Genomic DNA, 15,615 nt, shown 5'->3' on the forward strand with positions numbered 1-15,615 from the left:
ATTATTTTTTCGTTCTTCTTAAATCAATTATAATAGTATCTTCATAATCATTGCCTTTTTCCCCCTGGGTCCGGGTATAAGTCACAGACAAACAGTTTCCATCCTTCTCTATCTTGAGCTTTTTTTTTATCTTGCTCCACGTCTTATCACTTTTCTGTTTATCAGCTTCTTTAATTCTTCTCCTTGTTCCCCGTGGCCTCCCCTTGATCTTCCTGCTTCATACATGGTGCGAATGTTCCATGACGCAATTGGAAGCTACTTGTTAGGCGAAGACGTCATCAGGTCAGCAGAGTCCTTTCAGTTTGTCTGTTGTCCTTAATAAATTCTGTCATTGCAGAAACTCTTCAGTTGCCCGAGCAAAAAAAAGGATTTGATTTGTCCGCCTGTATTTCTGTAACAATTTGAGTTTTATGGAAGTGGTGTTAACCCTTCGCCAACCCCCCAACCTGGAGGACCAGGTGACTCAAAAAGATGAGTCACACACCATTAGTCGCCTTTTACGACCCGCTGGCTTGGCATTGGGCTATTCTTGTTGAGGGACCCTGGACACCACACTAGATAAAAAAATAAATTTCATATTTTCATTGGCCTAAAATGCAACTGACAAGAAATAATATCATAACTTTAAGATGGAGCTGACTGGGTAAGAGTTGGAGTCTTTATTATCAGCTGCTCAGCAATACCAAATCACATCCACATTGTTATTTTATCATATTTGCGCATTCTGGACAAAACAATGTATGGAAACTATAAAATATCATACTGGTAGGCAAGTCTATACATGATTGTGATCTAGAGCACCTTTCTGATGTGATAAGCAAGCATTTATTGACTAGTAAAGTGTAAGTGAATCACAATAGGTATCTTTGGGGGATATAGTATAAATCAACAATGTTAATCTAACCTCGTGAAATTTCCCTATGTTTTTTAATCTGGATTTAAAAAGTGAAAGCACATACATAAGAGATTTAAAAAGTAAAATTATATACATATGGTTTTGAAAATATGAACATTATTTGTTATAGTTCAAAATAGAAAAAAAACCCAAATAATCTCAAACTCATAATACTGTTTCATACACGGCAATACATTGACGTTTTTATAACATTGCAGGAACAAGATTAGATGCCACAGTGCTAGAGAATGATAAAGAATAAAGGCACCTGTATGCAAAATTACAACAGGGCTTCAAAGGTAGGAAGTTATAATACTGAATATATCATATAAAATTAGACAACATAAAGGTATGAGAAAAAATTAATAATTCACAAATATTATTTTGAAAAAAAAAAAAAAAAAAAGAAAACATTATACTCTTTTGAAATCATCAGAATTCAAAAGTGTCATTTTGTATTAAATCCAGAAATGTTAAATCCTGATCACAAAACTTTAATGGAAAACGGACAGGAATGCCATATACTATCAATAATAAACAAAATTATGTGTAGTGTTAGCAAAACTGGCATTATTTATGTGACAAAAAAAGACAGTAACTGAATTGAAAGTTGAAGAACAAGAATTTAAACCTGTAACTGTAAATCCTCAGTCTCATTCTCCTACTCTGTTCTACAGTTTATTTGGTGACTTTTCTTTTCAAGTATTAATTCTTAACTATTTTCTGTTTCCGACAATTGCATCCTTTGATGAAGTGCCGTTTAAAAATAAATTTCAAATAAAAAAGCCAAATACGGGTGCATAATGAGATTTTATCAATTACATAATGAAGATGAGATGAAGGGGAAAGAGGAGGTTAATAACAAGCCAGGAAGAAAAGAAAACTAGGACCAAAATAAAAGTTGATCCATATTTCAAAATAAAAATTTGTCAAGTCTTGAAATGTTTATATCCCTGAATTATACTTATACTGAGCCATATATAACATTTGTGGAATTCAATTATATTTAAAATGCAGCTAGTACAGAGTGTAAGATAAAAAGCACCCTTTGTATAATCCTTACGCCTTTGTCAGTTTCAACTAAAAACATCATACTTGAGAACAATTATGCTGAGAATGACAGTTTTCATATATGAAGCGGTGCCAAAAGGTTGTATTCATAACATTTGTACAAAAACACACAAATACTAAGATATTTAGAAAAACAATGAAAAAATAAAAGAAGCCGTAATCAAATTCTATGGGTTGAATAATGAAAAGTAAGCTAAAAACTGATCATCAATCATCAAAATTATAGTAGTTATCGCTTTTTAAAGTGTTGATACTTTTCCACAATTATTGGAACCTTTGAGAAACTATTCTGCCTTCATATTGGAGTAGTTTTTGTGGACAGTGTTACAAAAATAATGATCTTATGGCACAGTCTCATGTATGTTTCATGGTGCATAGAAATATTGAAACAAAAACAATATGTCAACTTTTCGGAAATAATGAAAAATGTGCAAGAAAGATCAATTCATAAAAATAAGACTGGCAATGCAAAATTCAGAAAATTTAATTGTGTTCAATTGCTGTATCACAAATAAATGTGAAACCATCGCAGCAAATTTAAGGAATGTAATGGTGTGCATAACAAAGGTGGTGGTTTGTAAGTTGCTACACATTTTTTTGTTGTACCATAGATCATGTGTTTCTTCTTTATATTTGTATATTTAAAATGTACAGGTTTACTTCATATATTCAGATAGTATTTCTTTTGTGTCACATTTTATATAATCATCCTATTTTTTTTGCATCGCAGATTTCTTTCAAGCTTGTAGACTTACAACCTGAGCAGCAGTTGAGATCCATTAAGAAAACCTGTCTTGGGTGTACTGTGCAGGCCATGCTCAAACGGCCCCTCTGAATGAGGCCACATGACTGACAAAGTATCACTTTAGGGCTGCGATGGCATGTACATTCCCTTGAATTTCCTGTAGGGGAAAAAGGCTGTAGTGGACTTTGTTGGAGAAAATCACTGACGGAGCGGGAATCAGAGTTCTGAAAAATTAACAATTTTTCAAAAATAAGCTAGGATCTTTACAATACAATCAGTTTCCGATAAACATATTATTTATCAATTGTAACACAAAATCAATGATCTAATTGATATAAAAACACTTTTCTTAACACATTCAGTATAATTTCTCTTTTACAAATATTATCACTGGCTTACAACTCAATGAACAACCCATTTAAAGTTAGGAATAAATTGTCTCTTGATAGTGTAAAGTGCTTTTGGATAATAGACCTTTAAAAGAAAATTGTCTCTAAGTCTTGGATCGAATTCTGGATCTCAATTTACAGAATAACTATATTTTTAAAACGATGTATAATGCCTGCATTATTAAACTTATCATGAGAATATAAAGCAGTTTGTTTAAAAATTAAAGAATCCATTGGTGCCTGTAGACCTTAAAGCTGGAATCTCTTCAGTTATATGAAATGGTATGTGTTATTAAGTTAATGAATAAAACATGTTTATATTATCCTTCATCTTTATTATCATTCTACTTACAATGCCACCGCTTTAGGAATCACTGGTGCTACAGTAGGTTTGCTATCAAAATATACGTTACCAACTCAAACAAAATTGAAATTCAATGTTAGATGGATTTTTTATTTTAATGTGAGTGATTTGGGGTACATATTGAATAGGAACAGTAAATACTAGAAAACAAAAGAAGCTCAAATAAGCAAACCGAGTATAAAGGATTTACAAGTGAAAAATACATGCGTTAGGCAGAAAGGAAAAGCATCCAATCTAACTTAACTGTCCATAATAATAATAATAATAATGATAATAATAATAATAATAATAATAATAATAATAATTTATTAAGCACACTATCATCTTACGAGGAAGTGCTCAGTGTCCTTATTAATCCACCAATCCTTCAATAACCTACCAACTGAGCTTTAACTTATATAACAAAAGAGGAGAGAAATATTCGTCCTCCATTATTGTTCTACATGCCAGTACCAGATACAAAAATTTACCTTTGAGATTGACACTGTCAAAGGTTCCAGCTTTGCGGATGATTTTGGCAGAGAGATTCTAGGGGGACGTGGAAAAGATGGACCCACTGAAGTGTCGGCATTTTTGGAGGTTCCAGTTTGAGAGTCAGATGTCTTGGTAGAAGCTTTCCAACTGTACGGGTTATTTTCTCTTGAAAACGGGTTGGTAGGAACAGGTGTTTTATTTCCAGACTCTGGATTGGCTTTCCATGTGTAAGAACTTCCATGAGCTAAATTATGAAACAGAAAAAGCCAAAATAATTATATTTTTCAAGTAACAATAAGCATAAAGATTATTTCCTTTTAAGATTTGGCATGATGGCAATCAAGAATAGTCCTTAAAAACAAAATGCCCATAGACCACTGTTGCTTGCTGTCCCTTGGATAGGTCAATATGTCAAATTACTTAGTGGGTGGACTCTTATTTATAAGAAAAAAAACATTGGCTAAACCCATGATCAATACTGGTCCGACACTCATACAACTCCTAATAGGGGTCTGCTGTATTACTTGAGAGACAGTCAAGGGATTATCTCTTACTTGGGTATCATTTATATGAATAACAATAAAACAAATAAAAAATTAAAACCATCATCAACTGTGCTTTACCCTTCAGATTTTTCCCTTGCATGTTGGAGTTTTTTTAAATTTCAACTCATAACACCCGAATAATAAGAGTAAAAAAAAAAAAGTTTAATTGACCTTTTTATAGGGCAATATCCACTAAACGTGCCCAAAGCACTTCACAAGGAGTCCCTGGCCAACAGCAACATTTCACATTTAGGACGGGCCATGACGCATGTTAGGCGACATCCCAATTTTTTTTCCGGACAGAGACAACGCTGTTAATGGCCAGGTACTCGTTTTACATCTGAGTACAGTGAGAGAATATGAGTAAGGACTCAACTATGCGCCGAGCGAGGCTCGAACCCATGACCTTCCGATCCAAAAGTGAGTGTCATACCACTAGGCCACATAGCTGCACAGTAAGAGCCCTTGCACGTGAAAACATCCATCTATCAATTTTTTTTACTTACCAGGATAACTAGAATACCCTAGACCCGATACTGGAATTGATTTATTTTCCTTCATATCTTTGTCTTTAGGAGAAATGAAGGAGCCAGTTTTTGGTGTTGAAGGGTTGAGATTCTTGCAGTATGACCGTGCCACATCAATCAAAGGTTTTTGGGCATCACTACTTGATTGATGTGGGATGTGATGTTGAGCATTCAACTCATATGAATTATTTTTCTGTGAAAAAAAGGAATGGAGAAACAAAAATTGACTTGAGGGATACTAGCTGCTTATTGACACTTATCTTTGATATGAGTCTGAGCCAGAAGCTGAACCCAAAAAAGCATGTCAGTATTTTGACATGAAATTCTGCAATAAATTCGTCTTTATCTTTAAATCCAGTTGATTTTCTTAGCAATGTTAACATCTATTGTGATAGCATGGTCAAGACCATGACATAACTAGAATTTAAATGAGTTCTGATCTAAATATTGTCATTTCTATGAATGCACATAATTGGTTTCTCTTAAATTTCCGGCAAAACAATAATCAATCTTTAAAAATCCTTTTGATTAAATAGACAAATAGTCATTTCCCAAATAAGAGAAATATATTCCTCAAGGGGTCTAGGTGTCCAAGTGCATTAATTATATGATAAGACAAACATGATCCGATGTGCATAAAACTATGATGACTTGTTTTGGTTTTTTTAGGCTAGTAATGTAATAATATTATCATCCCCCCTCATTTTGGCTAGGGAGACCCAAGATTCTGGATTCCCGACGTTAAACCATATTTTCGTTTATGGAACTGTTTATATTGAAGGTGCACATTTTTTTCTTCTTTTTACTTAATACTAGTTTGTTTTTTTTGCTATCTGTTCTTGTTATATTTGTTTTTTGTTTTCTTTTTGTTTATTTTTTTTTGGGGAGAAGAGGGATGTTTCGTTTGTCTTTTTTTTTTAGGCCTTATAATTAAATTATTTTAATGCCCCCTATACCCCCAGATAAAGTTGTTGGCCGTCCATTTTAGTTTTCTTCTTCTTCTTCTTTTTTTTTTTAGTTATCTTTTTTTTTTTAATTCTTCAATTTTTTCGAAACAGAACAAGATTTTGCCTCCCGACGTAAAACATTTTCATTTGTGGAACAGTTTCTTTATGTGAGGAGCGAGAGAGAGAGAGAGAGAAAGAGAGAGAGAGAGAGAGAGAGAGAGAGAGAGAGGAGAGAGGAGAGAGAGAGAGAGAGAGAGAGAGAGAGAGAGAGAGAGAGAGAGAGAGAGAGAGAGAGAGAGAGAGTAAAGAGAAAGAAGACAAAGATTGCAAGTTATTAGCCGTCCAAACAAAAATTGTTTTAAATTTATTTTTAAAAAAAGAAAATTCTAATTTTTGTGTTGTACAGCCAACAACTTACAATCTCTCTTCTGACCTTTTTCTTTCTTTTTTTTTTGTCTTTGGGGGGGGGGGGGGGGGGGTAGGGGCATGATAATAATATAATTACATACAGGCCTAAAAAACATTTAAAAAAAAAAATACAAACAAACAAGTAAGAAATAAAATTAATGTTAATCATTATCAGTATCATAGATTAGAACTGAAATTGAAATAGTGGAGTGACAGGCCTAACAGTAACAGTTGTTGCATAAAACTTCATATGCATTTTCTTCTTTTTTGGTATTCAGATGTTGATTGCGTCAATTTCTAGTGGCTTTTCATGTTTTGATTTGAGATCTATGTTGTAATCTTTATTTTTTCTTTCTGCTCCTTGCTTACTTTTAAATGTGTTTTTCTTTTTTAAATTTTTGCATCGTTATCAGTTATCAGGAGAACTGGCAGACAACAAATCTCCGCTTTTTTCGTTTCTGGCATAATATGGGGAGGGGGCAATGGCATTTTCCTGGAGGGACAGATCAAGGTAAGAAGGAAAGGCGAAACTGAAACAGTAAGGCTTGGGCTCGGCAATTCAGTGCAGTGTCAGTGGTCAGTTCAGTAGTAGAGTCAGAGTAGACGGCTGGAGAGGTGGGCCTTTGGCCTACCAATCTCTGCTGAACGTCCAATTCGCCTTGAGCACACATTCAAGCAAAAGATAAATATTTTTTTTTAAAACCTACCTCTGTTTCAAAAACTAGCATCTTTCAACTTTCTAAGAAACATTTTGATTTTTCAGAACTGTAGTTCGTTAAAAAATACCGGCCAATCTGACCCGTTGAGTCGAATGAAAACGAAATTTTGTTGTTTACACAGTTTAAAGGAAATGCCGTAAATAAGCATTCATGGACTTCCTGTGTTGTTTTTACAGTGTCACGTGACCGTTTTGAGAAATTTGTCGTCTGCTCCAAATAATTAGACCGGTGGGGGGTAGATATTTTCGTTGGAGCAGAAAAAAAGTGAGTATTATTTCTTGTACTTGTAGAGAGGACTAGGGTCCAACAGCAGTCAAGTTGATTGAATGAAAGAAAAAAGGCCTTTTTTATCCGCCGCCACCACCACCGTGAGAGTGGAGGTGGGGGTTGCATGAAGACGAAAGGGAGACGTGTCGCTTGGTGACCTTGGTGACGTAGAGCATGTCAAGGATGCTGGCAGGTGTTCTTAACCCCTTAACAGCGAAGCTAATTTTTTGCTTTCAGATAATAGTTTGCTTTTATCTTTATGATTGTTAACGGAGAATACAGCGTTTCCACCAAGAGAGCAGTCAGACTATCGCAACTCGGACTTCAATTGTCTATAATCGTTTTGCCGTTACTTGTCTTTTAATGAAAGAAGATTTGGTGTTAGGCCAAAGATCGAATTTCGCCGCTAAAGGTTGCATTGCTACTGGGTTTGCTCTCTTCCCCCCACCCCCCCCTCCTTTTTTTTTTTCAACTTAGTATTGTTGATTGCTATGTGCCGTAGGAGTCTCACAGGATGCAGGAGTACTGCAATTAACCCTTTGCCAGTGACACTGATTTTTTTTCTTTTCAAATAATAGTCTTCATTTATATTATTTTTTAACGCAGAAAAAAAAAACGTTTCCACCATAAGAGCAGTAAGAATATTGATAAAAAGCGCTTTGAGCACGTTGGGTGGATATTGCTCTTGTGACCCTCTGCCTCAAAAAGGTATTAAGTCGGATTTTTCAATTTTGGGTTCTTGGTACCCAATCATAGCTTATATTATGCTTAAAATTTTGATACCAAAGTTATAAAATTCTGATTATTCATTGCCCAACTATGACAATACGGGCATTGAAAATTTGACGAGAATAGTAAAATTAGCAGAGACGCCAATTTTTAATTTGACTCACATAAATTTCAGACACCACTCGGAGGAATTTCAATGCCGAAAGAGGAATTTCCGCACACACAAAAAGGGAATTGGGATGATATTTGGTATTGTGTTTACATATTGTATAGATCTAAATAGATAACTGATTACAAATATTTTCTGATATATGAACACATTGCCAAATACAACCCCAAAGTTTCCTGATTTCAAGTGAAGAAAAGCTCCAAAACATAATTATGGAAATGAGGATGATGTTGTGTGGTGGTTGTGTAGTAATAGTAGTGTAGTAGTAGTAGTAGTAGTAATAGTAGTAGTAGTAGTAGTAGTAGTAGTAATAGTAGTAGTGATGATGATGATGTCATAATGGCTGTTGTAGTAGTAGTAGTGGTAGTGATGATGATGTGGTGGTGACTGTGCATGTGGTTGTAGTAGTGGCAGTGGTTGTAGTAGTAGTATGATGTGGTGTGGGTGGTTGTACTAGTAGTGATGATGTAGTGGTAGTGGTTGTAGTAGTAATGACGATGTGGTGGTGGTAGTAGTGGTAGTGATGATGATGTGGTGGTGGTGGTTGTAGTAGTAGTGATAATGATGTGGTGGTGGTGGTTGAAGTAGTAGTGGCAGTGATTATGTGATGGTGGTGGTGATTGTAGTAGTAGTGGTCGTGATGAAGATGCGGTGGTGGTGGTTGTAGTGTGTGTGTGTGTTTGAGAGAGAGAAGAGAGAGAGAGAGAGAGAGAGAGAGAGAGAGAGAGAGAGAGAGAGAGAGAGAGAGAGAGAGAGAGAGTGCTAAAAGTGCATCAAGTGATAAGTAGAGCAACACCAACTTTAAAAACCAACGAGGCTAAAGTTTGAGGTCAATGTATTTGTTATTAGCTATCATTGGCAAGTGCAGGAAGGTGAACATAAAAATTAATCCAGTGATCGCAATTTATTGATTTGTGTATGTGTACGTGTGTATGTGTGTGTGTGAGAGAGAGAGAGAGAGAGAGAGAGAGAGAGAGAGAGAGAAGAGAGAAGAGAGAGAAAGAGAGAAAGAGAAGAGAGAAGAGAGAGAGAGAGAGAGAGAGAGAGAGAGAAGAGAAGAGAGAGAGAGAGAGAAAGAGAAAGAGAAAGAGAAAGAAGAGAAAGAGAGAGAGAGAGAGAGAGAGAGAGAGAGAGAGAGAGAGAGAGAGAGAGAGGAGAGATAGATATTTGAGCTAAATTTGTTTGAAGTGTTTTTACGGCGCTTGCAACACTGATTGCAGTAGTATTGGTGGTGGTAGGGGTGGTTTTGTGGTGGTTGTAATAGTAGTTGCAGGGATGGTGATGTGATGGTGGTGGTAGAGATGATGATGTAATGGTGGTTGTAGTTGTCGGGACATGGATGGTGATGTGGTGGTTGTTGCAGTACTGGTGGTAGGGATGGTGATGTGGTGGTTGGTGCAGTAGTGGTGGTCGGGATGGTGATGTGCGGCTATGTGGTCTAGTGGTATGACACTCGCTTTCGGATCGGAAGGTCCTGGGTTCGAGCCTCGCTCGACGCATAGTTGAGTCCTTGGAAAAGACTCTTTACTCACATTCTCTCACCGTACTCAGGTGTAAAATGAGTACCTGGCCGTTAACAGCGTTGTCTTTGTCCGAAAAATTGTAATATCGCCTAACAGGCGTCATGTCTCGTCCTACATGTTAAATGTTGCTGTTGACCAGGGACCCCTTGTAAAGCGCTTTGAGCACGTTAAGTGGATATTGCGCTATATAAAAGCTCAATATTTTGATGTGATTGTAGTAGTAGTGGTAGTGATAGTTGCAGTAGTAGTAGTGATGATGTGGTGGTGGTTGTTGTAGGAGTGGTAGTGATGATGATGATGATGATGTGGTGGTGGTGGTTCTGGAGTAGTGGTAGTGATGATAGTGTGGTGGTGGTGGTTGTAGAAGTAGTGATGGTTGTGGTTGTAGTAGTAGTGATGATAGTGATGATGATGTGGTGGTTACGGTTGCTGCTGTAGTGGTAATGATGATGTGGTTGTGGTGGTTGTAGTTGTAGTGGTAATGAAGATGATGTTGTGGTGATGGTTGTATTAGTAGTGACTGGACGGGACGGGGGGGCGGGGGGTATCACTGGAATTCGACAGAATTTGCCCGTAACCCGGAATTTTTTACTCCAGACCGGATTGTTTTTCCGGTGAAACCGGAGTTTTGGCATCACTGAATCTGGCATGAGCTTAGAGTATACAGTTGATAATGTACATACAATTCTTTGAAATATTCCAAGTATTACCTTTGTAGTTATTTATCATTATGTAAGATGTCCTTAACATAAATAAAACACACACACAAAAAAAAAAAAATTAATGGCGACAATTTTATGACATTGCTCACTTTTTGAGGATATTTTTGTATTTAAATAAAGAATCAATGAAATAAGAATTTTAATGTGACATTTTTGTCTTATTTATCAGAGGAAATACGGTTTCAAAATGCCAAAAGTTAAAGAAGGATTTATAATTTCAAAGTACAGTTTTGAAACTATGTGAAGCCGGGTGGGCAGGGAAAGAAATATCAAGAAAGAGGATGGGAGAGGAAGAGAGAGAATGAGAGAATAAAATACACACACACACACACACACGTGAGAGAGCGAGCAAGAGAGAAGAGTAGAGAGAGAGAGAGAGAGAGAGAGAGAGAGAGAGAGAGAGAGAGAGAGAGAGAGAGAGAGAGAGAGAGATAAAGAAAAAAAGGATCGAGAGGGGGAGGGTAGAGAGAAAGTAAGTCATAGTCAATCAACTGGAAACATATTGACAAATGAGTGCAATTAAAGAAATGGGCTGGTCAAATTATACATTGCATTGTTCCATTTTGAGACAGATGACAGCTTCAGGAGGAGGGGGTGGGGCTTATTGTGTAATGCCTTACATGAAAACATGTTATTGAATCTCTCAAGTTCTTCAAGTTCTTCACCCACATTGCTGATTGTCTAAAAAGACTACCCCCCCACCCCCTCGCCTTCTTTCAATATACAGAGAAAGCACGACAAAACGAACATCTCTCTCTCTCTCCTCTCTCTCTCTCTCTTTATATATATATTATATATATATATATATATATATATATATATATATATATATATATATATATATATATATATATATATATATATTTATCCATTTATAGGTCTGCCTCTCTTTCTCTTGTCTATCCATACATTTAACTTTTTTCATGCTCTATTTACTATTCTGCTTAATATGAAATGTTTATCCTACAACAATCTCTGTAAGTGTAAGTTAGGCAATCATGAATAAAGAAAGAGGGACAAAGGACCCTCACCTAGATCAGTAACCAATGCAGCTAGACAAAGAAATAATAGCATTTGGTGTGTATCGAAATGCACAAACACACACATAAATAACACACGCATGCTGACGTCATGACACACCGCCCGGGCATTTTAATGGTCAACATGCGCATGTGATGAGTGTTGACCAATCAGAATCATTCATTTGTAAAGTTGTCAAGGAAAAACCTAGACTTGTTTACAGTTTTTAAAGTTCATTATTGGTTGAACCATGAAATTGTGGAGACAGTCATGCTTTCTCTGAGAATGATAAAGACACGCCCTTGGTGGAGGAAAAGACTTAACATTACTAAGCCTTAGAAATGGTGGCTTGGCTCTCTGAGAGAAAGTCAACTCTTGTTTTGAATGTTTCACTGGTAGTTGCATTTTTAAACTTTAAATTTATATATAACTTATCCTCAATATTTATGTTGAATTATTATGTTTTCATGTAGAAAAATGATTGTAGTTTATGAAACAACCAAAAACTGAAATTTGATCATTTTGACCATTTCCACTTTAAAACCGGTTTTCTTCGTTTTCCAAATCCCGACTTAATACCGCTTCGAGGCGTAGGGTCACATATAAAAGCTCAAGTTTTTAAATTGTAACTTTTTTGTCTTTTGATGAAAACGGTAAGATTTTATTTTTGGTCCAAGTAAGATTGATATTCGCCTTTAAAAGGTTAAGTTGTTTTGTTTTCTCAGGTTTTTTTGTTTTGTTTTTCAAATGCGGATACGCTGCTTCTTCCTTTTTTTTCCTCAACTGGCAAGCTATCGCTGTACATACCCGCATGGCTTGCACACACAAAAGGATACATCTAGGTCACAAAACCTTACATCCAGGTCACAAAATCAAACAACTAGGTCACACATCAAGACATCTCTGTTTCGTTTGTTCCAAGATAGCAAAACAAACCAGATGTCTTGGAGTTCGAAAGAGCTTTCCATAAAATATTTTGGTATTTGCAAGACCCCCAGAAACCAATTCCCGATACAGCTCTTGTGCACGGTTACTTATGACCTTGATTTCTTTCGTACCCACCCCCAAAATCCCACTTATTGTGTGTTATAGGCAGAACATAATAAATAGGTGGGCTGCCACATGCGTGACTAAATTGGCCAAAGAGAGAATCTATACTTTGGCATTAGACACCCATTACCTGATGTCTTGGTTTTTAATCCTATCCTAGTGAAAGAGAAAATACAAAACAATCATACATGTATCTGCAAACAGCAGAACGTTTTCATTTTACAATGAGATGGGAAGGGGAAGGGATAACACTATGACAAGAGAGAGAGAGAGAGAGAGAGAGAGAGAGAGAGAGAGAGATGGGTGGGGGGATGGGGGGATAGTAAGGGGGAATGGGAAAAGAAGAAAGAAACAATGGGTTGCCTGATGACGTAGATCAAAGGATTGTTACAGCGGTGTTCACGGTGCGTACTTCGTGAAATTTTAACCTTTTACAGTGACACTGATTTTTTTCTCCAGATTGCTGATGCAGAATAAATCGTTTCCATCAAGAGAGCAGTAGTAAGAGTATATTTCGACTCGGGCTTCAATTAAACTATAAATCGCAAAGCTTGTCTTTGATAACATTAAGACTAAGATCTGGAGTTTGGGGAGTGTAAGATGGAATCTCGCCATTAATGGTTAAAATTGTTTTGATTTTTTAAAAAATAACACACACACACACACGAGCGCGTGCGCACGCGGTCACGACAGCGAGGACCATCTATTGCATGTGTTGCAATGGTAAACCAGTTTACGTGTACGTAGATCCTAAGGCTTGATGCCCCGTTACCGTGTACGTAGGCACTCCCAAAAAAAAAGAAAAAAAAAAAAAAAGAAAGAGACACACACACACTCACAGTCTCGCATCCGCTACGAACTAATTTTGCGCACCAATTTTTACTGCACTAATCTAATGCACCAAAAAATTGCATACCTATCTTGGTACACTTTTTTCTGTCTCTTTTTCTCAATAAACTTTTTTTAAAATTTAAACCTTTGTTGTTTTGTTTTTTTTTTGCGACGACACCTTGTAAACAGACGCAAACTCACACAATTTCGCGAGGAATGAATCAAGAAAAAATTTAGGATATTGAGAGCTGAGCCGGTGTTACCAATACTTAGCTTCTATAACCAGGACAAATCATTCGTTTGGACAGAAAAATAAATAAAAACTTACCGCTTACCGTCAAAAGCAGTTTAGATTTGAAGATGCATTTGTTTTCTATCAAAAAACATTCGGTAATGGACAATCCTTGATGAATTTCAAAAGTTGTGTTGAAATTATATCCTAATTGTTTTCATTTTTAATTCCTCGCGAAATCGTGTGGCGCCCATTTCTGTTATCAAGGTTCCGCCTAGCCAGGCAGGGTTGCCAGATCATTTTTGAGTAAGAGACCAAACTAGCTATAGCAAGAAGCCAGATTCCTCGGCAGGAGCCCAAATACCACCAAACCCACCTTAGCCTCGCGAAAACTCTTTAGATTTGTTAAACAATTTAGATAGGATAAGGAAAATTCGTACATATAGAAGCATTAGCAAATGCAATCTGTGGCGTTAGCACGTGTTGCATTTAGATATTTAGATTGCCAAATAAAATAAGTTTTACCGGTACCAGAGTAAAACGATATAACGGGGAAAGTCAGAGGAAGCCAAAAAGTTGGTTACAGGAGGCAATTTGGAGGCCAAATGGCTTGGGAAAAGGCCAAATTTCTCAAATTTGGCCACCAGGAGGCCAAACTAGCAACCCTGGCCCCAGGTTTTTAAAAAAGTTTATTGGGAAAAAGATACGGAACAAAGTGTCCATAGATAGGTATGCAATTTGGTGCATTAGTGCAGTAAAAAGGCCTTTTTTTCTTTTATTCAATAAACTTGACTGCTGGTGGACCCTAGGCCTCTCTACAAGTCCAAGAAATAATACTCACTTTTTCTCTGCTCCAACGAAAATATCTACCCCCTACCGGTCTAATTATTTGTAGCAAACGACAAATTTCTAAAACGGTCACGTGACACTGTAAAAACAACACAGGAAGTCCATGAAAGCTTATTTACGGCATTTCCTTTGAACCGTGTAAACAACAAAATTTCGTTTTCATTCGACTCAACGGGTCAGATTGGCCGGTATTTTTTAACGAACTAAAGTTCTGAAAAATCAAAATGTTTCTTAGAAAGGTGAAAGATGCTAGTTTTTGAAACAGAGGTAGGTTTTTAAAAAAAATCTTTATATTTTACGTGAATGCATGCTCAAGGCGAGTTGGACGTGCAGCGGAGGTTGGTAGGCCAAAGGCGAGGCTCTCTTGATATAATTTCAAACACAACTTTTGAAATTCATCAAAAATTGTCTAGTACCGGATGTTTTTTGATAGAAAACAAATGCATCTTCAAATCTAAACTGCTTTTGACGGTAAGCGTTAAGTTTTTTTGGGGTTTTTTTTCTGTCCAAACGAATGATTAGAAAGGATGAAGCTAAGTATTGGTAACCCCGGCGCAGCTCTCTAGAGTCTAGTGTCAGTGGTGCAGACCAAAAAAATCAAACAATGATAGAAAAAATGCTTGGCTACAATTTACATGAAAAGAAAACATCTCACATTATTCATTGCTCCGGCAATGTACTAAAGTGTATATATCTTAAAAGATATTGCAAGTTCAGTGGTTCTGTGGTTCAGTAAATTTCAGGAAAGTTTGCAAAACGAAAAAAAAGGAACGTTTGTTCACGTCAAAAAGCGCACTGGATGAAACCAAAATATAACTTTTTCAAAGAAGAGCTCCAGTTCTTCTTCTCTAATTTCTTTCGCTTCCAATCTAATCTATCTAATCTATTTAATCTATCTATATATCCCTCTCTCTATATCTATATACCTCTCTCTCTCTATCTATCTTATCTATCTCTCTCCCTCTCTCTGTATCTATCTATCTATACATCTATCTGTCTGATCTATCTATCTATCTAATTATATCTATATCTATCTATTTAATCTATCTATAAACCCCCCCCCCTCTCTATCTATCTTATCTATCTTATCTATCTCTCTCTCTCTCCCTCTCTCTTTTATATATATATATATATATATA

The 15,615-nt window shown here is 36.3% G+C and overlaps 1 protein-coding gene across 1 annotated transcript; it reads right to left on the minus strand.

The window, feature by feature from the left end:
* Positions 1–524: 524 nt before the first annotated feature.
* LOC144970119 (uncharacterized) lies at positions 525–15,264 on the minus strand. The gene is made up of 4 exons (XM_078909365.1): positions 15,132–15,264; positions 4,990–5,203; positions 3,935–4,182; positions 525–2,935 (listed from the first exon to the last, which is right to left on the minus strand). The coding sequence occupies exons 1-4, from the start codon at positions 15,138–15,140 to the stop codon at positions 2,672–2,674; spliced, it is 735 nt and encodes a 244-aa protein (XP_078765491.1). The 5' UTR covers positions 15,141–15,264; the 3' UTR covers positions 525–2,671.
* Between the last annotated feature and the right edge of the window lie 351 nt (positions 15,265–15,615).

This window comes from Berghia stephanieae, chromosome 4 (genome assembly GCF_034508935.2).
Source record: "Berghia stephanieae isolate SIO BIC M18660-M18661 chromosome 4, UCSD_Bste_1.3, whole genome shotgun sequence".
In the NCBI taxonomy this organism is placed as follows: Eukaryota; Metazoa; Mollusca; class Gastropoda; order Nudibranchia; family Aeolidiidae; genus Berghia; species Berghia stephanieae.

Coding starts and splice junctions, on each gene's coding strand:
- LOC144970119 (XM_078909365.1), bottom strand. Junction 4,183..4,989: donor AGGGTATTCTAGTTATCCTG/GTAAGTAAAAAA, acceptor TTCATAATTTAG/CTCATGGAAGTTCTTACACA. Junction 2,936..3,934: donor TGACAGTGTCAATCTCAAAG/GTAAATTTTTGT, acceptor TTAATTTTTCAG/AACTCTGATTCCCGCTCCGT.